This window comes from Acipenser ruthenus, chromosome 8, assembly GCF_902713425.1.
Source record: "Acipenser ruthenus chromosome 8, fAciRut3.2 maternal haplotype, whole genome shotgun sequence".
NCBI classification, from domain to species: Eukaryota; Metazoa; Chordata; class Actinopteri; order Acipenseriformes; family Acipenseridae; genus Acipenser; species Acipenser ruthenus.
Genome location: NC_081196.1, coordinates 54,900,474 through 54,925,679, shown reverse-complemented (window position 1 = coordinate 54,925,679; position 25,206 = coordinate 54,900,474). Strand labels below are relative to the sequence as shown.

The following is a 25,206-nucleotide window of genomic DNA, read 5'->3' as shown; positions in this document are numbered from 1 at the left end:
TGTGATTGTGAACACAGCTGTATCCAGGCCACATAATGTGACTACAGTATGTAAGCACAACTAATAATGAACTTTTTTGCATTCTTGGTGTTTGTTCGTTTTCTTACTTAAAAATTCATTTTATTCCACAAGAATCTGAATGATTTCCTAGGAGGATTCTGATGCTGTTTATGAGATCTCGATCCATACAGAAATGTCAGCATTGGTCCTCTTGCATGCCAGTAATGACCTGCAACACACGTTTCATTATTATTATTTTTTCTTTCAGTGTTAAAATATATTTATATTCCAATTTAAATAAAATCAAATAATGCTGTATTGTGTTGCCACTTGTTTCAGTACATTTAACTTCACATAGTAGTATTGTTCAGGGTTCATTTAAAACAATTCTCCAATGCAAAAATAATCTATGACTTGGACCCAGGTGGGTCAGTCGAAACTCCCTTAGATCTTAGATCTTGAAGGTATAGTCATTTTATCCTGTGCTGAGCACAGAAAGTTCTGTAGAATGAAAATTATGTTTAATCAAAATCTTGTTTTGAATTCATCAGACCAAGAGAATTTTAGGTGTACTGTCGATGATAAATATTAAATTCCAGATATTAGCTGTCTGTGCTATATTTTTCAAAGTTCTCTACAGCACATTTTGGAATATTTATAGTTTAAGCAGGATTGACCTTGTGAATCTAATGCTCTGTCACTTTCTGGATAATATAAACTTAGCAGTTTTGTGATTTAGCATTTTTACCTTCATGGAAACAAATTGTTCTGCAGAAAACAGGCTTCCTTAGAAACCGACATGATGCATTACACCAGTTTCCCAGAAAGATTAGCACAGATGGTGGGTCTATTATTGCTCCTACATCAAATTCATCATTCTGCACTCAGTCTAAGAAAATTAGTAGTGAGACCCACTGATGTTTCTCCTTTCCACATCCCTGTTGGCTATTTGACGTGTCTTTGCGTAAATTTTTGCGTAAAGAGACAGATTACTTCATTACAAGGTAGTACTAACAATATGCACACAAAATCAACTTTAGAACAGTTTAGCTATGATATGGGGCTTTTGTTGTAAAAACTGTCATTCCTAAACAATTTCATTATACAATGTGGACAATTTTATATAGATGTTAAAATGGCCATGGCCCTATGGTTTCCAAGACTACCTATTAGCCAATTGTTTTTATAACTACATCTTCAATAGGGAATTGGCCAGGCACATGTATACCATTTTTATTTGTTGCAGTAATCATTTTAGGAGTGCCTCCGAGTAGCCACAATTAAATATCATCAACCGTGGAAGTCCAGTGTGTTCCAGTAGAGATTCTGAATTTAAACATGCTGCAAAAAACCTGCAAAAACCAGAGTTAAATTGAAATTATTGTGATTGAAGTAGGGTGGTACCATTAACATTAAAATAGAAGCTCATTTGTATTGGAGGTATAACCATGTCCAGTAGTGTTTATTTTATCGGCCATCAATTCAGAATCTAGAGTTACTGGAATACAAAAAGTAACCCATTTTCAGTTACATCTCATTTATTTTTCAGTTATACTCTTCGAGTGGTTGGAAATGGAATTAAAGCTCAATCTGGAAACCCAGAGGTAAAAGTGAAAGGAACAGACCCAATGATAAATCAGATCATTGATAAACTGAAGCACGTCAATCAGGTAAGAAACAGTTTAATTTTGATGGCTTTCTGTACGTAAATAAGGTACATTACGGATTGAATCAGGTGTAAAGTGGCCTTAAGTGGGAAGAAAAAAGGGGGTTATAAATTAGGAGGCAATATAAGAGTTAAATGATGCAGATTAAAATGTAAAGCTTGATGTTTTAGAGGGGGAAAATCAATGTTAACTTATTTAATAATGCATTGTGCCTTGTTTGTTTTTTTACTGAAAACCAGTTTATGGTCTTTTTTGAAGCAGAATCGATAGTTATTTAATTTCATTAGTAGAAATCAGTGCACTTTAAAAGTATTGGATCTCTTGCGAGCAGCATTCCGAGTTAAATGTCAGTTTGTCACTGTGAGCTGTCTGCTTTCTACTATCTCGACCCATATTCTAGTTTAGTCTTGGATACAGAAACGTGGCGAGATGTAAGCAGTCCCTGTCTGATAAAGAATAATAAAAAATACACACAAGAACTAAGATTATATACAGTACTTTCCCAGTGCTGTCCCAGCTCACATTTTATATCTGAAGCCCAGGTACTTAATTGCAGCATGAACAGTTCTTAGACTGTACTGGTGTGGTATTGGATATGTGAGATTTAGTTGAAGTTGTTTTTAATGAGCACTTGCAGGAGTCTGTAAACCTATTAGTCCTCTCCTAGTTTTAAAAATAAAACAAAAAACAGCACAGTTTGTTCCTGTCTGGTTTGTGATTTATTTCAGAAAAACTTTATGTGACGTCCTCTAAACCTTTGTCTGAGTCAGTCTATAGAAGATCCCTTATTCCTAAATTGACATTATTGATTGTGGAATAAAAGCATGACCATGTCCATAATTGGTTAAACTTTGTTATTCAGTAAACGCTAAAGTTTTATATTAGTATTTACTATTTACAACTTACAATTGTTACATGTTATCACGTTATTTTTACATACAATTACTTTTTTTTTTTTTTTTTTTTTTTTGTTTTTAAATAATACTTCAATTCATCCCTTCAATTCACCCCAAAGCATTACAAAGCATAACAGTTGTAAGGCCTGTACACTGTTACAAATTACTGTACTTACAGCTGTCATACCTTTTTTAGACTTGCAGTTTCAAAGATATGCCAAAAAACTCATTCACCCTATAGGCGCCTATCAAATGTTATCAAATGCATTGAACAGAGAGCAAAATTGGCCTGATTGCTTCCACTGCACCAGAGAGGGCGCCCCGCTTTTATTTGCTCACTTATTGACACTTTGCTTCATGAATAGTAAACACTTTTTCTGTACAGTGGGAACAGCATGTTCTGACCACAGTGACGACAAATCTTCAGTCAGAATTTGCACCGGAGGATGGTGTGATCTGCAATTTGTTTAAACGGGCATTGCATGTTTAGAGAGCTTGAGCAGTGGTGTGCAAACGTTTCATATGCCGCCTCCCTTACTTAGAATACATTGTGTTGCACTTCTCCCTGCTGACACTATATTTTACCAGGTGTTTGTTTTCCGGATTTAATGTAAATATTTTTTCCTAGATTTAACCACAAAAAGTCCAGAATTAGCAAAATACATGTTAACAAACACATTGTTACAAGTTTTCAAAATTGTGCTTTCAGATATAATTTATAAATGTTGAAAAGACATGTTGTAAATTCAGCATTAAAAATCACTGTAAATCGCTAGCAGCCTTTTACACAAGTACCCCCCCATCCCCATCACAATAACACTCAAATATTAAATAGCATGGCTTGCATATTTGTTGGTTTCTCTGATTTATCTCCTCCTACTTTACTATTTACTGTACACAAGCCCCCCCATCACAATAATCGCCAAAATAATGGGTAATACTTACTATAGGCACTGTAATTTGATAATACAATATATCCACTTTCTGGATATAAGTCGGGGCCAGAAATGCATTTTAACAACACTTCTGGTTTAAGCTGAGTAACATCCAGGTACCAGTATTCGTACATCCCTGATTTCTATGTACTACATTAACAAACTGTGCTAACGTAATAAGGAGCAGCTTTTTGTTCATCAAGATCATAGCAAATGCAATCGCTAGGTCTGCGTGTTTTTTTTTTTTAAAGGGAATGTTTGGTGCTCCTGATTTGCTTGCAGCTTCTTACTTGCATTTTTCTTTATTGGTCAGCTTTAATGGAATTCTGCCAGTGACGCAGTCCCACACAAATGTAAAGCACTTTGCCGTTACATTTCTGTTTTACTGCTTCGTTAACACTTACATTGCTAATGTCGCTGATCTGCACCTGCCGACTCTGTACCAGTGGTGTAAATTTGCACTACGCTCCTATATCTTTAATTATCAATTACTGTTTCTAAAACAAGAAAAAATCTGATCAAATTGATGTCACCATGATGAACAGCACCATATTTGCTTTTCTAGGTACATTATTTAATATATGCTGCCATTCAAGTATTTTCAGCAAATCTCTGTAAAGATGTTGCTAGCAGCCGAACTGAGAAGGAGGCGGTGCCTGTGTTTAGCAGGGAGTGTAACAGCCATTAATGTAATAACTAAGCGATAATGTAATAATACTCTATAATGTAAAATGTTTTGCCTATAATGTAAAAGTTATTAATAGGAGGCTGTGTGGTCCAGTGGTTAAAGAAAAGGGCTTGTAACCAGGAGGTCCACGGTTCAAATCCTACCTCAGCCACTGACTCATTGTGTGACCCTGAACAAGTCACTTAACCTCCTTGTGCTCCGTCTTTCAGGTGAGACGTAGTTGTAAGTGACTCTGCAGCTGATGCACAGTTCACACACCCTAGTCTCTGTAAGTCGCCTTGGATAAAGGCGTCTGCTAAATAAACAAATTATAACATTTTCTGCCCTATAATGTCATCATTTTTGGTTGTTACAGGGAGCCAGGTGGTGGTTTGTCATTGCTAATATGCATTTAATTAAGTTTAGGTCTATATTCAATAAACATAACAATTTATCAGTGCAGGAAAATAAGCTGTATTCAGTGCTTGAGGCAGCTTGTAAACTAATAGGATTTGATTTGTAATGAATACTAAATTAATTAGTCAAAAAGTTCACATGCTTTGTGAAATGTATTATTATTATTATTATTATTATTATTATTATTATTATTATTATTATTATTATTATTATTATTATATGCTGTCAAAAACCTCTAACAGCTGTCTTTGTTGGGTTACTGTTTTTTGTATTCAAACAAGCATGCTGCCACTTAACAGTAAAAACAGTGTAGAAACAGTTTTGCTGGCGGTGCTGAAAAATATTGTATTTTCACTGAAGTAATAAAAATGTCCAATAAACAATATGCTACTCTGCCAGCTGTTGGTCTTTCACTTGCTGACAGGGATAGTGAACCAGAACAACACCTTATTTCCATCTCAACAAACAGCTGAATACTTACTAATCATTTTTTACACTTGCCATTTTTTTTTTCTATTTCACATTTTTTGTTAAATATGAGGAAATGAGTCAGTTTAATTTATAGTTTTGGATTGTTTGTTTCATGTCATTTTAGTAAGTCTCCATCAGTTACTACTGCGTTACTGAATTTTGTGACTATCAAAGCTTAAAAAAATGTCAATAACAAGCCTGTTTCTACTTTAACAATGAAACAAAAATGGAAACCATATTCTAACAAAAATCACATAGCAACACCTGCTGTTTAATTATTTACATTCCGTGCACAAGCTAACTGAATGAATACAAAATCTCTCTTTTTTTTTTTTTTACAGATGATTTGTAATTGACAACAATATAATTTCCTCCACCTGCTGCTTTTTTGCAATTTTAATGTGTTTTTTATTAAATGCATTTAAGCGAGATGAAGGAGATTCCACTGGGAACTTTGTTATTTTTGTCAGTTTGCTGGAAAATTATTTTACTGACCGATTCTATTCTTTTTTTTTTCTTATTGATTAGAATTCTGAAGAAAACAAAAAACTGTAATGTTGCTGCTTAGAAGGTAATCCATGCATGCTGACAGCAACACTGGACTTGTTCATTGAATATTTGCAGTGGTGGCCTATATGGTTCAGAGATTTCTTGATTGGGCCAAAGCTGAAAATCTTAAAGGCTGGGACTACTGCTTCAGCAGGATACATTACCACACTCTCATGCATTTCACCTCTGGAGACCCAGGTTTTAATATGGCTTTTAAGTCATAAGTGAAATTACAGTAGTTTGGAGGTCTTACCGTAACCTTCATTGAACACAACTTTGCAAAATTGGCAGTGTTTAAGTGCCCTGAGACTGAATCGTAGAGGGTTTTCATGTCAGGATTTTTTGCTTGCTGTTGGGAAAGCTCTCAAAAACATTTTTGATCCAGTTGCTCACTGTTATGGTCTGTGCAGATTGTAAAACTGGCAAAACAAACACTGTCAATTTTTTTTATTTACTTTTTATTTTTATGGCAACTGACCAGGAGAACAAAGGTTCAGTCCCTCATGGCTTCCCTTAATGAACTGTGCTGTTCTTGTTTTAAATGATGTACAGCATCACTTTCACATAGAAGGGCAAAAATCCCTGCGTTACCTTAACCGAGTGTGCTGTTCTTGTATCATTGTACACTTTTAAGACAGTAGTCTCCTAACCTTAATCTCTGGCTTTTACATAGCAATTCTTCTCTTATCCTTTATGCCAGGGCTCAGAGACCTCTCTGCCAGGTGTCACAGCTCTCCCAGTACAAATGCCAGTTGACAGATTGAATTTATTGGTTAGAATCCTACATTATAATCTTTTTGTGTTGCTTACTGATTTCTGCTCACTTACACAAATGACTTTAGTGTGTGCGAACGTTTTCAATTTGCAGGACCTGACATTCATTGCCATATGAGGAGGCAAAATGTGACAGAGCAAATTGAAACTTTTTTGGCAATATCTACCCTGCAATTCTTCTTACTCTTCTTCTTAGATTCCCGTCCGTCAGCTGAGCTGCAAATGCCATGCTGTGGTCAGAGTTCACCAAATTACTTTTTTCCCCAGAAGTTTCAGTCACAGGCAATGTTATCCTTCAAAGGACAATAAGATTTGCCAATCACAGCAGGGGTTTAGATGTCAGGAACTGGGTTAAATTGAAAACCCAAGTTATTAAATAAACATATGATTTCAGTGCTACAGAGATCCTGTGCCCGGGGCACATCTGAGTTGTTGTCAGGCACAGTTGTAATAGTTTTCTTGTGCCCGACTTGCTACTTCACCGAACAGCAGTGTTCACTGGCAGTCAGCTTCTAACAGAGCAACAGTTTGGTACCTTTTGAGTTATGTCAATTGTATATCAACAACTTAATTCATTTATTTATTCTCGCACATTGAACAAAAGGAATCAGGAACCAGCATTGTACCCAAAATATATGAACACAAAATGCCCACTAGAGTGCAGCGTTTACAGATTGATTACTGTCTCTAAATGTAAAATGTTCACTTGTATAACAGTACTGCAGGTGTGTCTTACTGTAAATTGGCTTAAATTTCATGTAGATGTTCCATTTCCAGAATAACATACACATGATGCTGTTTATGTTGCTATTCATTGTCAGAAACCAAGAAATTAAAAAAACGGAAATCAAGAGGAAACTCAGTGAAGAACTTTTTACTGTCATTTTTTTTCTTCTTTTACCGTTGCTGTAGTACATTATGATTTGTTGTTTACATGGTGTTAGGGGTTACCAAAGGGATAAATAGGTACAGTTACAGAAGTAGTTCTACCACAAATTATATTCAACACGTTATATTGAACTGTTTGTAGCACTGTCTCCCTTTTAACTAAAAATAAATGCTGTTGCTTGCTGAATATACTGAGTATATTTAATGCAGTGTCTGGTATACAAATACGTTACCTCAAATGTCAGGCGAGAGGTGATATTCACTATAATATTAAGCATGTAAACATCTGTATCGGGCATGACCATTTAAGGGTATTGTAACTGGTGATAGCCGTAGGCATTTTGGGGTGATTTTATTTTTGGCACTGTATAATTTTACTCACGCTAATGTAAGGCTCTAATGAATTTTATCAGGTTATTGCACCAATACAATGAAAATAAGTATCCTATGATTGTTATATGCACACATATTTCTGTTTTTAAATTGATAGCATAGCTTTTTTAAATTTTTAAATAGCGTTGTAAATTTTGAGCTTTAAGAAAAAAAAAAATAGTATATACAGGTGTAGGAAGAGCAATTGAATCTCACACATCAATACTTTGATGAGTGTCATTGTGACCGGGCCTGCATCCTTGTCTCTGGTTTATTGTTGAAAGGATAGGCCGGAGCTAGCTCCCGGGTTGATTAGATTCAACAGCAGGTCTGTGAGAGGCACGGGAATGCTAGGAAGGTGGCTTTTTGGATGCTGTATTCTTACGCCGTTTGTGGATACGACTTATTAGTTCTGGACCTTATTGCCACTAAAAGACAAGCAGGTGTTGTTTTTTTTTTTTGTTTTTTTTTTACATATACAATAAACATTTATAATAACAAATATAGCACAAAATAAAAACTGTGTCAAACACATTTATTTGTAAATAAATACATTTTTCAGGAGCAGGCTTCAACGTGGTTAGGGCTGTGAGTTCTGGAAAAAAAAAACACTGCTAGTAAATCCAGGGTGCTAACCTTAAACCAAGATTAACATTTTCAACTGGCTCAATGCACTTTTACTAAGTGTTTGCCTTCAGGGCAGTGAATTAAAGGCAGTGGGTTCAAACATCAGATCCACAAGCTTGTCTGTGGCCTGAACTTAATGTGTGGCGTCGTTCCAAACATCAATCATACAAGGCACATGTTTTTGTCACTTTCTTAAGTGGTGGATATTTGTCCTCCAAGAGCATCTAGGAAATGAATGCCCTTAATCTCACTGCTAGCTGCTGATTAGGAATGGGAATTAGCAGCCACTGGTCAGAGGGTTCAGTTACCAGATCATTACTACTCCCAGCGGAGGGCACTGTGTACACTGAAGTAAGGATTTGTTACGGTAAGAGGACAAAACAAGGATGGACAATATATATTAAAAACTGTACTTTTAGTGACTGTTCTGTCCTTAAAATCAGGGTGTATATATATACAGAGCCTTTTGAAATGTAGATTAAATAGTTTGAGCACAGCATGTCATTTCTACTGTGTAGTCTTTTACATGCTTAAAATAAAGTCAGAAAAGATACAGTACAGAAGCCAGTTTTTGCTTTATTTCTGTTTTAAACTGCCAATAGCAAGAGTAGCAGTGCAGCAGATGTTGTAAACAGAATGAAGGTATGACAGTTCCTTGGCTTACTGTGAAACACAGGAATGTAATTTTATGGGTGCTGTTGACAGTCTAAGATTTTGTACTCTGTACTGTAGCTTGTAGGCAATGATTGCTGTTTAGAATTCAGTGGCGATTGGATACGGTGCTGTACTGCAGTGTACTGTACTGTACTGTGAAGTCCATTTCAGCAGAATCGTTGTTTAACAACAGTGTCTATAATAAAATAAAGCAATATTACAGCTAAGGTACAACACATGGTTTCCTAATGGACTTGCAAAACCACGGAAGTAGATGTTCTCCCAAGTTCTTAACCGTGGTCATCTTGCCTCTTGAAGCTTGATGATTAAGATGTATGTGTTGGTGATTAAGATGTATGTAAGCAAACATCTTTTCCTAGAAAGTCCAATGCTGATGCATCTAGTGCTTCTGGTAAAGGGAAAGGTGAAAATCAAAAACACGTAATCTACCATTATTGCAGAATAAAAAATGAAAGATGTGGCTTCTGCAAAACTAGAAGCAAACAACCCATAATAGTAGTAATAACTGGTCCTTTGTATGTTTAAGTATATCACTTTTCTAATAGCCCTGAAAAAAAGACTGTACTCTGTACACATAGGTTCTGGGAAACTTGCTTCTAGGGCACGTTCTCATTCATTTTTAAAGGAGCTAATGTGTCTACATTTTAAAACAGAACTGATGGACACTGTCATTTCTTAATTGAGATACAGCGTGTACGCTGTGTACATGCATAGAACCTGAAGCACTATTAATATTAAATATCCCTGCTTAATATTTCTCTGAGTGTCTTTCCTGAAGTCACTGTTCAGATGATTCTGTTTTTTTTCTCCTTCGTATCCCCTTTATCTTGATCTCTTTTTTTCTATTTTTGCATCATTCTCCACTTTTTTGGTTGTTACTTTTGCAGTGTCTTAGGAATATGGTATTGGATCAAAGATATGTTATGGTTACCTGGTTAACTGGATACATTATACCTGGGATAACAAATTATATGCTGTGTTATTTTAATAGTTATAATAATTATATAACTCTGTGTTGCGTTTTTTTGTTTGTTTTTTTTAAATGAAGGAATTCTATTTTTGTATCAATACAACACAGAGATATATAATGGAGAAGTTGAGTTTCCAGTACAGCTGGGGTATTTACAAAGTTCCAGTTTATATTTTCTCCCTTTTTGGTTAGTGAAGGGGCATTACAATAAAGGAACGTGGAATTTTTGCCTTGAAATAAAGTATGCAGCTTTCATAGTTCACAGTTAATTTACAGAGTTCGTAGCACATCTCCACAAGGTAGGATATGCATAATTCAATGTACAGCTGTTTTTAAATTCTAAGAAAAAAAAGTATCCTGCTAATCTCTTTAACATGTAATATAGAAATAACAAGGATCTGAAATTATTAAATGAGGATTAGCTAATAAAAAAATGGTCTTGTTTGTTGAATGTGTGGAAGTTGACGTTGAAGTAAACCCTTATCATGGCTCAGAAGACTGACTCTGACCTCTCTACTGCAATACAAAGCAATAGCAGTAAACAGGTGTTCTCTGTTGAGCGCTGTTTCCTTCTGACATGTTCAAGTTACAGACTAATAAAACTGGGAATACGAAAAACTGGGGAAATGCATACAAGAAAGCATTTATTAACATTGGGAAAATTATGTGTCCTATTTTTTTTTAACAAATCATATATTTATTTAAATTTGCAGTTTTCTCATGAAACTGCTTTTAACATGCAAAGGTTTGGACGTTGTGCTTAACTAGGAGTACATTAATAAATACATTTGTTCAGCTAATCCCTTGATACCCAGACAGCCTTTGTCGTTTTAAACTACTCTCAAAGCCCTCTATGTTTAACTGTGCAGCATACCAGTATTCTGTTTTATTCCTCCATATAATTGAAATTCTACAACTTCCTACAACTTTGAAACAGCCATAAATGTCAATCTTCTAAAGAAAATGCTAGGCTTTAAAACATTTGTCACTTCTCACAAACGAAGTGTTATAAGTTTCAGATTGTGCATGGTTTCAGGGCTGCATACGTGCTTTTACTCAGATTTTGCATTTTCTAGATACTTTTGAATGATTCTATGGTAACAATGTTTTATCTACTTAATGACCATCACTACTACAGAGTAAACAAACCCATACATATTTTAAACATGAACAGAAGTTGAAGACTCAACAGAACACATGCTCTGGAAGAGCTTTTATAACTGGAGTATTTGAATCGGGTATTCAGGTATTATATCTGTAGTGTAGCAACTCTCTTTCTCTTGTATATCTTTAGAAAATAAATACTTTTTTTTTTTAAACTTATGAAAGCTAAGTTAGCTCCAACTGTGTCGTGTCAACCTGGCTTTCTTTTTACATATCTCTTCTTTTTTAGATAAAATCAACCAGCATGGAAACCATATACTAAAATTGAGATCCCCCTTGGTTTGATTACCCACTAATGATATTTATTTATTTATTTAAATAAAACTCTAGCATGTATTTACTACTGAATCATACAAGATCAGTTGTATACTGGTGTGGTCGAGCAGCTGTTGAGTGGCATGTGTGGTGACGTCACGGACCAGGAAGTACCAGAAACAAAACAATGGATGGGCGGGTGAAGCTGAACGCTACTGCGCTCAGCGTATTTATTAAATAATAAAACAAAACAAAAGAATTAAACAAACATCAAAACCAAAGGGCACGTTGGCCAAACAAATAATCAAACAAATAAGTGTGATGGTTTTAGCACCAGCACGATACTTAGCAGTTGTTTTTAAATGTAGTTTCTCTCTCCTCGTTCTCTCCGCTCCCCGTACTCTCCGCTGTACACTCCGCTGTACACTCTCCTCCCAGCACGGACAGCTGCAGGTTCTTATATTCTGGCCGAGGGGTTAACTAGCTGTTAATTATCTTCTTACCCCTCGGCCACAGTCTGCACGAGTTTAGTAAGGATGCGTGGCTGTCAGCTAGTTAAATAATCAGTAGCTGATCAGCCACGCATCCTCACAAGGTTTTTAAATTATAACAACAACAACAAATACGCAGTGCTTTGATCTGCGCCGCAAACAAAAATACAAATTAATAATAAATATATATATATAGGGGCGGGATTAAAACACAGGCTACTTTAAAGATGTCAAGCATTTTAGACTACAGTAATGTTAAGAGAATTATACCACAAGAAGTGAATCACTAATCTCAAACCTTGCAAAACAAGAGTAAAAACGACATTTGGTTTAAACATAAAGGAATTACCACTGAATAAATAAATCATAGTCTCAAATCACTGGGGTCTAAATTCTTTTAGGTCTGTCCAATCCCGCAAAACAAAATCATCATCTCTAAAAGAGCAGTCACGCATGATCTTAAATAGCCCAGTTGTGAAGTCCCATTACTACAGATGAAAGCGTTTCAACCTACATCTGTGACTCTTGTTTCTCGTTGTAACCACTGCTGACAGTTTTTAGAGGCACTTTATCAATAATTCACCCTAGTTCTGTATGTTTAATCAATTTTAATTCCAACGTGATTAAGAACAAAGTTTTGTCAAAAAACCACTTATGTTTTTTGTGTTTGCTTAATGATCTTGCAAATTTGAAGACCGCCAAAAACAAAACATTTTCTTTTTCTTTTACATCATAAAAAAAATTACGAAGTTCTGCATGGTCATGATGACCTAAACTAATCTGTATGCCATTTTTGTATGTATGTAGTTGTTTGTACTCTATTTAATACACATGTATTATTTTTTGTGTTATTGAACATCTGGCTTTAATTGCAATAATACAAAAGCCTCATTGCCTTTCTTCTCTGAGTGTGACTTCAGTCTTTCAGAAAGCTGTGCTGTAAATTTGAGCCTTTGTGACATTTATGTATTTATTTATGTTGCCTCCCCACGGAGGATCTGGTATTATTTTGGAAATAACACTGCTGCTACTTTGTGACTGGACTATTTGGATTCCAGACAATAAAGACCGAACAGTTTGATATTCACTTCATGCTTGGTGCACAGCTGTCACTGCCAGTGTCACAGCCTCATATCTCAGAAACCATTTGATTATAGACTTCATAGTTAAAGGCTTACATAATCCCTGTATTCTAAATGTGTTGTTGACCACGACATTGGCCTATGACCTAATATGTCTGCCATTTTGCGGTTGTGTTAATGTCAGTGAATGGGAATGGCAGAGGGATTCCAGTTGTCATATAATCAGTTATAAAACACATCCAGACACTAAAAAAAACAACACAACAGTAAAATGTTTTAAAATATATAATTCTCCCAAAATATTTATGTCCTTTTTTTTTTAAATAGAGAATCTCAATTAGTCCTACAGCTGAAATCTGGTGATTTATAAAGTTTTGTAATGGACATGCATCAGTGCATCTTCTCAGCTGTAAACATATGTTTAGCCACTCCTAAAATGTATTTTATGCTGGTTGAATAATAGTGTGCTGTCAAGCTATTAAACAAATATATGCACAGTATTATTGCACTGACTATTGCACAGATATATATATATATATATATATATATATATATATATATATATATATATATATATATATATATATATATATATATATATATATATATATATTTGGATCCAGATTCAGCCATACTATTCAGGGTCATTTTCATATAGTTATATAGTAGATAGAAACAGGATGATGATAATGTTACCTTTATAAGCTGGTAAAGATGGCAATAAATAGGGAAATCCAGTCAGGGGATGTAAAATTATTCAACAAACCCTGAGGCAAAATAACGAGAAAAGAAGAAAACCCTCAATGGGTTATTGCTATGAACAGGAAGTTTGGGGGTCTTGGGGGTTAATAAACATGAGACTGCAGGACACCTTGGGAATCATGAATGTGAAGGTAGTATTTTTTGTTGATTAACAGAAACTTTTAAAACAAGTTTGTTTCTCGCGCACAGGTAAGCTACTTTACGGGAATGGAATTCAACAATACCAGTAAACCAGGTATTAGTTTAGTAGGGTTGGCCGTGCTCCAGCTTTGCTAACTCCGGCTCCAGCTCAAGGCTGGTTCCAGAGCTGATGGGGACCCCCTGCTCCAGCTCCAGAGTGACTGTGGTAGCTCAGCTCCAGCTCAAGGCTGGTTCCAGAGCTGATGGGGACCCCCTGCTCCAGCTCCAGAGTGGCTGTGGTAGCTCAGCTCCAGCTCAAGGCTGGTTCCCGAACTGATGGGGACCCCCTGCTCCAGCTCCAGAGTGACTGTGGTAGCTCAGCTCCAGCTCAAGGCTGGTTCCAGAGCTGATGGGGATCCCCTGCTCCAGCTCCAGAGTGGCTGTGGTAGCTCAGCTCCAGCTCAAGGCTGGTTCCAGAGCTGATGGGGACCCCCTGCTCCAGCTCCAGAGTGGCTGTGGTAGCTCAGCTCCAGCTCAAGGCTGGTTCCAGAACTGATGGGGACCCCCTGCTCCAGCTCCAGAGTGGCTGTGGTAGCTCAGCTGCAGCTCAAGGCTGGTTCCAGAGCTGATGGGGATCCCCTGCTCCAGCTCCAGGCTGGCAACAGCAGCCCCTGTTCCAGGTTCCAGTGCAGCTCCACACTGCTGCTCCAGCTCCAATTGCTTTTAACTTGCCACAGTCAATCAATCTTACCACCAACTAAAGATGCATAGAAGAGTTAAAGCAAATAAATTATTTTACCAGTTTCTAACCTTTAATTCAGCAAGTGCTTTTTCTGAATGTTCATTAGTTAACTTCCCTTATGGCAATTTCATATTTTCAGCACTATGGGAACTTCTCAAGAAAAATCGAAAGGCACCAATAAGGTTTCACTGGGGAAGTTTAATTTTATCAACAAAATAAAGCAAAAATCAAGTTTCATTTGTATTCAGAATTGTATCGAACCTTTAACAAATTGTAATCGTTATAGAATTGTAGGGTAAATAACAAAAAAGTGTTCCTTTGGGTAAAAGAGTCATTAGTTACATCTGCCACAATATATGTCTTTTAAATTTCTGGTTGTTTGTTAATACAATAACGGTTGAAGGTTTAATTCCCTTCAGACACTTTAATTCCCTTCAGACACTATTACATTTATCTTTAAATACTCATATCTACCTTTATGAGTTTTATCTTCTTTTACTGGAATCAAGTCATGCCACAGTTGTTTGCTTGACTTTGAAAATATGGATTTCATTTTTATTTTTAAACAGTGACTAAACAATGACTTTATATATCCTGCTTCAGATTCAGATTCCTGTTTATACACAGTTTTCTAATTTTCTTATTTAAAATGTTGAAAAGTGTATATATATAGTTTTAGAAAAAAAATGTTCAATGTAAATTTTTTAAAATAGAATGTGCAATGCATTATTGTATTGAAGCAGTGGCGTTAGCTTTACCTCAGCAGCCATGGTTGAAATTATACTTTCAACTGAAATCCTGTTATTAGGTTAAGCACTGTCCCTAGCAAATGCTACAGTAGTTTGACAGCTTTCTCATCAAAAGCACTTTTTTTTTCTGTTCTTTGCAATTCTGAAAGTGACATGTATTTCCTATCAGTAGAAACATGGGTCAAGCCCAGAGCAGTCGCAAATAATTAAAGAAGGCTGAGATTAATAACTGTGTGTAGACGGAAGGTTGGCTCTACCACCCTCTTAGAACATACCGGTTAACTTCGAGCAGAATTGTTATCTAAAGTTTGTGCAGTGCATACATAATCTACGCCTCACATGACCATCCCCCATTGCTTATGATTCTTCTCTGAATCTCTGACTCCCTTGGACACCCACAGCCCATTTCAATGAGCACGTTAGGTGCTGCTTTTCTTCGATACATGCTTTACTGCAGTGGTACACAGTGAGGGTCATTCTACCCTAGATATTTGTCATAGCCATACCCTTAATTACTTGCAGGGAGATACTATGCAAAGGTAAATGGTTTGACCACATATCATTGTTAGCTAGATAGATAAGAGGTACAGTATGTTAGGACGTATAACAAAAACAATTCAGTTACTGTAAATGGGTTTTACAAATTAATTTTAAACCTCATATTGCCTCACATCACTGACATTTAAAATAATGACTCTCAGGATTTACGTAATTTTGAGTAAAAATATACTGTATTCCAAAATATTTCTTTTGGGACTTGAAAATGGATTGTTTTCATTAACTTTTTTCAGAATGTTAATAAAATGTAATGTATATAAACAAAAAAAGAAAGGAGGTGAGATAAACTAACACCATAGTATATGGGAAAAGATACTTCAAGTAATTTCAAGCCAAGCTAAATGTTTCGCACCAGGGCATCAATTAATGTGATAACATAAATCATGAACTCGGCAGCAGGGAATCTCGGGACAGGAATTTTCAAAACACCACCTGTTTATGCATCAGGCATGAAAGATTCAATTTGATCTGATCAAAAGATCCCATTGGAAATGCACACAAAGCTACCTGTGGGCTTTCAGTCTTATCAAGTCATGAAGAAAATGCTGTTTAACACATTGTTCAGGCTCTATCGTAGGATACTCAGAAGAATGGCATGTATTGCAGTTGTACAGTGGAATCTAAAGTTGAAGCTAACTATGGCTAAATAGCCATCTTAATACATTGGGTTCAGCAGAAGTCAGGACACTGAAACAAATGGTTGAAGAAAAGCTATGTCAAATCTAGTAGAAGCAGTACAGTTTGCAGGCGGATTATTTTAGCATCTCAGGCCACAAGGACGATCGAAGGATATGCTACAGAAACAAACTACTGCTTCTTTGCTTGACACAACAGTATTGTGTGTGTGTGTGTGTGTGTGTGTGTGTGTGTATATATATGTATATTGTGAACCTGACGAAGACCTGTTGTGTTGAAACGTGTAGTTCTACTACCTTTTTGTTTGTTTGCTCGGTTTAGTAAACTAATAAAATGAAGAAAATATTTTTTAAAACACTACAGTAAATCTTCTCCTGATTTTGAGTGTGCGACCAATTGGTCTTTTGGACTTCAATCTATAAATCAAGGTTGTTGGATCGATTTGAGAAGTGAGCGTAAGCCCAAACAGACTTTCTTTTGTTTTAATACTGAGGCATGTCCCTGCCAAACAACATGGGTTTTAATGGAGAATTACTCTGGTTAAAACAGACTCGTTTATAAGTTAGGTAGATATTTTGCGCAAATAAGGTACATCCGGGACAGTAAATGACAAATGTCGGGCAGGACAACAATTGCTGTTTACTTTTATTCTTCCATGTTTTTGTTGGCACAGTCGTTGTACAGTTGAAACGTATAACGTATACAATTTAAATTACATTTAGCGAAAATATAAATTCATAAAATGGTACTAACTTATTACAGGGGTGTGTTTTGTAAAAAATAAAAAAAACTCCTGTTCTCTGGCAGTTAAGCTTTGTTGTATTGTTGATATTTACCGGTATTTATGTATTTATTTGACAGGGACAATGAACATTTTTTAACATTTATGACATGTCTACAGAGAGTAAATATTTAAGGTACTTATGTTCGTAGTTACATACAGCATTTTGAATTGTGTTTACTACGTACTTCGTTTATAAACTATTTGGTATGAATGTCAAAAACATGTTCTGTTATTTTTTATGTTATTTATGTATTTATTTACATATGCTGTATCAGCTATATTTAAACAAAATATATAAAGTCGTATTTACTTTCCAACCTTGCCTCACTTATTTTCTTGACTGATTCATATATTAAATATGTACTGCAGACTCAGCCATAGTGGAAAATTAAATGCCTGTGGCTTTGGGCATTATATCCCCGTCGGTAACAATAGCCTTCCCTCAGGTCAATAATTTTCTACTATAGCCCTCCTCTCCAGTCCATATTTACTATTTATTTATTTTATTTTATTTTATTTTATTTTTTTATTTTCTTTGTCAAATCCTCAATCCTTGATATCTGCACGCTTACTATCATTTCTTTTTTTTTCAAATGTTAAATTTTGAACACGAGAAAGATTACTATCAGCCAGAGTGTGTTTTTCTTTACTTCTGTTAATAGGGTTATTGATCATTCTGACATTTGCTATAGTACTGTAAACTAAAAAAAAAGATGTGCTCAAAGTGTACTGTGTCATAACTGAAATACATTAGATTGATTCATTCCCCAAAAGAAACTAGGAGCGCGTGCCTCTTTAAAGATAGTTATCTGAAACATGGGTTGGACAAACACTTCATAATATTTTCTACTTGTTGGTAATAGCGATCTTAAGAGATTCCTTGAACAGGTGTGTCATTTAAGAAAGCTTAACACATAAATAGGGCTTCTGTTTTTCAAGTTTTATTAATTGTATTTTCGGTGCTTATTTTTAGCTATTTGAGTTTTATGTAAATAGTTTTTTTCGGGGCTTTCTTTCTGTCAAAATATGTATCGTAGTAACTCGACAGTACTTGCACACTTAAGTTATACCTTCTTTCCTTTGCTGTCTTCCACAACTAAATCTCTACGGTCACGGGCACATTCTTCTGGGGTTTTTGTGTGTAGGCATTTTTGTACATTTCGCCACAATTCTGTTTTAAATCCTCTGTATCTTAACTGTAATACAGCTTTAAATCCCGCTAACAAGCCTCCATCCTGATTGTAATCTCGTTTTAAATCTCGCAAGCGGAGTCTCCAATAAAAATGTAGGAATGTGCTATCACTCAGTAGTTGGGGCGGGTTTAAAGTATTCAGAACGAATCAATGATAGATGCAAGTCAGCAAGGCGGGACATTGCCCAGCAGCACTGGGAAATGTATTTATTATTATTTTTGTAGTAGGTTTTATTTTTTAATGGGAAAAGAGTAAAGTCAACGTGAATTGATTAACCATTTCCACAGTTTTTCCAGTGTTTTCCGGTGTTTATGGGCTATCCACCGATTTCATTTTTTTTGTATCACGGGTGTTTTATCGGGTTAAGCCCTACTCATAAATGTACCAGATAATAACTCACTTCATGCTTTATATGAGAGAAATTCATCTTCTAATTGATCTATTGTTTATTTCCAAAGTTAGTCAGATTCCTCCATAAATCCCATGATTCTGATATTCTCAATGACCAATTTTCACCAATGTTGCAGAAGAGGTTCTCTATATACTGTATAAGATGTACGAACCCTTCCACTCTATCCCTATCCCCAGGAATATGCAACCCCAGCATGCATATCCTTTAAGGACAGATTACATTATGTTTTAACCAGATTTATTGATTTCAACAATCTGATGTAAATCTGCTATGGAACATCTCATTGTCAGATGCCATATATTGTCAAAAGTCTGCTTTCTTTTGTTTGAAGTTGTCAGGCGGCTCCAAGCGTTAGAGCCTCAGTAACCTTTGTACAAGCTGCAGTGGATGGAACCAGTTAACCGACATATACGGTAACTGGCAACATGATCATGTGAAGCAATGTTGAAAAGCAGCTTGTTAATGTCATGCTGACAGCCTCAATAGCTTTTGCATGACATCTTACATACAGTTTTTGGCTGATGGTTTAAAGGAAAATGTATACAAATTACCTAGCCTGCATTCCACTTTCAGTTCTCATTTCTCTTTCTTCAATTCTCCAAATCTGCAGTCATAAAAAAGAAACAGTTTACTTTGTTTGATAAAGTGAATTAACAAAGACCCAGTCAGCCAGTCAAACCTAGCTTAGTTAATAGTGGCTAGGAGTTTTACCCAGTCACCATTCTGTGAACTCAGTGTACACAGCTAGATCATCATAATCAATTATTTCAACTTTATTATTTCTTGAATAGGATAAGGTGAAGTTCAATGTGACTGAATCCACACGATACCAAATGCCGTTTGAAAGGGCAAAAGCTGACTCATGCTCAGGCCTGGGGCTAAGTCCAAGATCGATTTAAACTTCAATTAAACTGATGGTATGGTCAAATGCTGCTAATATTTGAAGAAAAAAAAAATACTGATGCGAAAAAAAGAGCAGCAAACAAACATGCTTTTAAGTGGAAGTATTTATCTAATATTTCATGTGACATTCCTACTTAGCATTGCAAAGGCCATCATGCACAGTATATATTGTACTACAGGCTTTTTGCTTGATTTGAAAACTGTTCTTACTTGAAAGAACAATTGCTCTAAAAGCATAACTTTCTAAGAATGTTCACCTCAGCCTGTTGCTTCTAGCAAAAATTGCCATTTGTCATCATTCAAAATCCTATTGTTACCCTGTGGCAAAGTGGCTTGCAGTGTACAGGTGCAGGAGTGATGCTGTGATTAAATGAAAGGCAGACAACAGTAATCCAAGTGTAAGTGGTTTTATTTATAACTGGTGACAGTAAATAATATTTCCCAGGCAATACCCAAAAATGGAGGCTGTGTGGTCCAGTGGTTAAAGAAAGGGGCTTGTAACCAGGAGGTCCCCGGTTCAAATCCCACCTCAGCCACTGACTCACTGTGTGACCCTGAGCAAGTCACTTAACCTCCTTGTGCTCCGTCTATCAGGTGAGACGTAATTGTAAGTGACTCTGCAGCTGATGCATAGTTCACACACCCTAGTCTCTGTAAGTCGCCTTGGATAAAGGTGTCTGCTAAATAAACAAATAATAATAATAATAATAATTGCACTGTTCTAAATAAAGGAATTGCATTTCCAAATAATAAACACAGTCAGTTTTCAGTGACACAATATACAAACACATTCACCAGTCCTGGGTGCGTGCTGTCGTGCTCTTTGTGCAAATACTATTTATCGTGTCAACAAGTGAAGTCCGGGTTTGTGCTGGCCTCTGGTGACAGCTCTGGACGTGTTTAGCCATCTACTAAATAACAATCAAGAGTTAGTGACAAGACAAAACAAACAAAACACTCACGCACGATACAACACAGGTTATTTCGGTCATTTCCTTAACCGTTAATGAAGGAACAGACTACATCGCTTCGTCCCCTTCTTGTATCGTCATACATGACCCCTTGGTAAACGATTGCAGCCACTCCTCCAATCCGTGGCTGCCACATCGTTTCCCTTCCGGGTCGATGAGTTAATGCACCGAAGCTCCGCCACCTTTCTAGATGACGACTTCCTTTTAACCCTGGGAATGAATTGTCAGGCCAAACAGGCCAGGGTACGCTGTTCCCATCACAGGTCAGGAGGGAGATTACCACCAAAGATCATTCTATTTCTGTCACACACCCTTAATCACTAAGTTTGTATTTGCTCTTGGAGGTTTTCACCTTGTACATTACTACAATCATTTTCTATCTCTGTAATTTGTGAGGCCTCAGAAAGAAATGCAGCACATTTTTAAATTTTAGATTTTTTTTAATGTTATTATGGTTATTACTAGGCACCAACCTCCTCTCTGAAAGTTTAGATTGGCTGTTAATGTGACTTAGGTTCTTGACACCATCCTATTTTGATGAACAGTTTATGGCTTCTCGGTACTCTGCAGATAAATAGAAAGGCCTGTTTTATTCAGTGGCTATTAAAACTGAATGCATACCACTTGTGCTGAGTGATCTGGTGAACATGCCGCTTTTCCGCAAGAGATTTACGGAAGCTGACACTGCTTCATGATGCAATTTCTTGTGTAGACCTCCCAATTAAGGGTTGACTTTTGCACTGTATGACTGGTCGAGTCTATCATTTTCTATGCTGTTTCCCCTTTATTGGCTGCAGCCCTGCTATAGCAAAACCCTGCTGACAAAGATCTTTCTTTTGATCTGTGTGCCTATATTCTGTCTTTGCAAAGCTTCCAGGCAGCTTTTGACCAGACAAAGCCCCATCAGGCAAAGCATAAAAAACTGATACCAGGCACTTCTTACTGAGAAGACAGAAGAAACTCTATGAAAGGCATTGAACATGGACCTTTTATAAACATGATTCTGGTGATGGAATCTAGAATAATGGAATTTGTAATCTGTGCTGGGAGAGCTATGCACATCTTGACAAGGAAAAGGTATAGACTAAAACATCTATGAAAACCTGAAGAAGAGACCTAAACCCAACAGTCTAGGATTTACAAAACATACAAAGGCTAAAGCCAACTCAGATCAAACACAGTTCACAGGGTGCTGTCAAATTATGAAACATGTTCCCATGTTGTACACAGCTAGATAATCATAGTCCTATGTTGAGACATTCAATGTTTTTTTTTTTTCTTGATGTATGTGCTTTTTCTATGCAGCTCTATTCAGAACAAATAAATAGATGCACAAGCACACAGACATGTTTTGGTGCGCATGAAATGAATTGGAGGGGGTCACATAAAGAGAGTGAGAGTGAGGACACAACATCTGTTAAGTTCATCAACTGAGAAGTGAACTTCAATCATGGTTCTGGGATCAGCACGCAAATGCAACCACTATTAGATTGATTTGAGTAACACACATGACCTAGTGGGTTGACATGTTTCTTAAAAATGTGTCAGATGGCCATGCTTTTACATTGTATTACAATCTACTTTTCCACTGAAGTGCTATCTCTTGACATACAGCAGGGCACGTTGTTTTTTTGAGTGCTGTTTCATACTAGCTTGCCCTATTTCTGGAATTATGACACTAATATAATGTGGGTCAATAGAAAATGGTGTTTTTCATGGCTTGAGGGGTGTGATATTTCATGACAAAAGTAAATAAATGACAGTTATACAAAATGTAGAACAACATAATGCACCTGTAGGCTGTATAATGATCACCAATTTGGCAAAGCCGTATTGCATTTACTGGATTAAAGCTAATAGGTTTTGCGGGAAATGTAATAAATCATTTTTGAATGTGGCAGTGAACTGTGCTGCTCAATGGAAATTAGTTTAAAAAAAGGATAAAAGCTGTATATATATATATATATATATATATATATATATATATATATATATTAGTTGAAATGGTCAGTATAAAGCAGAGTACAACAGTTTCTGCCCATTATGGTCGTTATTAGAAAAATAAAGTCTGTGTTTCTTGAATGTATCTGCAATATGTAGAACAATACTGCCCCTTATTCAGTCCTGTTGCAGGATAGTTTCAGGGGGTGTTAATAGGTGTTCAAAGGACAGTTTTTTCCATATGCAAGACTTAACATTATGGATAAGCTACTCCATACTGGTAGGGACTAATTTACTTACACAATAACAACAGGATTGATTTAAATATTTCTATTCTTAGTATCCAACTTCAATCGATACAAATGTAGCTGCATAAAAAAAAAATAATAATAATAATTGGTGGCAACATGCATAAGCATTAATTAACAAGTGGTAATTCCAGAAAATGTAGGTCCTTTCTCAGGCAACAATTAAACCACAAATGAGTACATCTGGCCGTGCCATGAATCCCCCATACATCATTGTTCACCTCACACCTGTTATGTTATGAAACAATGTGTCATTCAACTGCTACTGCCAGTTTGCAGAAAAAAAAAGTTTGTTTTTCTGTTATGGCTTCAATAACAAATCCATTTACAGCACGTGATCTGTCTAAACTGATGTGTACTTTAAATCAGAACAGAATGTAACAAGATCCTGTTCTATAATGGACTAAAGGGGCATATGCTGTTGAAATGATTATGCAACTTAAAAATCCCACATCGTTGATGTTCTGCTGCTGTCTGTGGTGAAAAACAGTGCAGTACAGATTCCTTGTTCGAAGAACTATGTAGACAACCAACAACCAACCACTTGCTGTCTTGCTTAGATCATTGTTATTAATAATAACATTTTCTTTAACCTGATTGGTCAATATGAGGTCCCTAATCTCTGATAACAGACCTTGAAGTTTATCATTCAAACTATGTTTAATCGTTGTTCCAAATCAATCTGTCAAAAACTACAGAAATGCAGTATTACTTTATGTATTTGATCTTTTCTGCTTGATAAAAGAAAATCTGTGTTCTAGTACACGCCCTCTGAATATTGTCTGTCAATGTAGCAGGGGCAGCAGTGTGGAGTAGTGGTTAGGGCTCTGGACTCCTGACTGGAGGGTCGTGGGTTCAATCCCAGGTGGGGGACACTGCTCCTGTACCCTAGATTGCTCCAGTAAAAACCCAACTGTATAAATGGGTAATTGTATGTAAAAATAATGTGTAAAAAATAATGTAATTGTATGTAAAAATAATGTGATATCTTGTAACAATTGTAAGTCACCCTGGATAAGGACATCTGCTAAGAAATAAATAATAATAATAATGCAGACTAAAGGTCTGCACACACCGGGCACGATGTGATTTGTCTGGTGATAAAATTGTATTTTCACTGTGACAATAACTTTCACATCAGTGTCATGGCAAATTTCGCCCACCTCCTCTATAAAAATATATTAACAAATATTATTAATAGGTAACAAAACAACCAGCACAATTGGAGTGTCTGTATGAGACCAAATTAGTTAAAATGTATTCAAATTTGGTTCGGGTTTTCAATATATTATTACAAATAATAACTGAGTTACTAGTAAATAGTAAACATACACACACGCATATCTATGGTTTAATTATGAATTATGATATATGCATTTATTTTGTTTGTTTTACTGTAAAGGTTATGTATTTAATCACACACAGATCAATGTAATGTAAAGCATCCTTAGATCCTTAGAAGAAAAAAAAATACACACATTTTTATTGTTAATCCTGTTATACAGCTAATACAAATGTATACATAATAGCTTTTCAGAATGCTTTCAGTCAAGGTAAACAAATCATACACACCAGCTATATCCAGTTCCCTGGAAATTGACTCCAAGATGTTCTCCCTCATTGCCGTGTCTTTATAATTTTTGTGCCCTTTATTGTACAGCTTCAGGTATTTTGATACTGCAAGAAAATGTTTTCTTCACCATTGTTTACTGAAGCCTTCAAGGCGCGCAAGGGAAGCTGTTCCTCATTGGTCAGTTCCCAAACTGCCACACGAGAAAATCGCAAACTTGGACACGAATCCTATTTTTTCCGCATCGCTGTCGCACATCGTACCGCAGGCAGTGTGAACATCTTGTATCAAAAACATATGTTTTAGGGGCTCCCGAGTGGCGCATCTGGTAAAGGCACTCCGAGTGGAGTGCAGGATGCGCCCTATAACCTGGAGATCGCCGGTTCGAGTCCAGGCTCATTTTGTATAGCCAAAACAGTAATAAACAAGAACAGTGTGCTGTCAGCAGCACTCAGTAACTACAACAGCAATAGAAACTAGTCTCCGGTTTGAATCACAAGTTGTAGAAATCAAACAACTGGATGCAGACAGATAACTTCCAGCAACTTTATTTCCTGCATTCAAATCCTAATAAAAAATAAAAACAATGACCGTACTTTTATTCTTTTGCATGTTTTACAAAATGTTCACAAACCATGTTCGGTTTTGTATACGAGG

At 36.2% G+C, this 25,206-nt stretch overlaps 1 protein-coding gene across 2 annotated transcripts in view; it reads left to right on the top strand.

The window, feature by feature from the left end:
* The window catches only part of LOC117407350 (glypican-5-like), a 201,419-nt gene that overhangs the window by 87,038 nt on the left and 89,175 nt on the right, over positions 1 to 25,206 (top strand). For both annotated transcript variants that reach the window (XM_034012293.3, XM_059029300.1), the window contains exon 6: positions 1,550 to 1,670. In XM_034012293.3, coding sequence (XP_033868184.2) covers positions 1,550 to 1,670 — 121 coding nt within the window. The remainder of the gene's footprint in view (positions 1 to 1,549; positions 1,671 to 25,206) is intronic.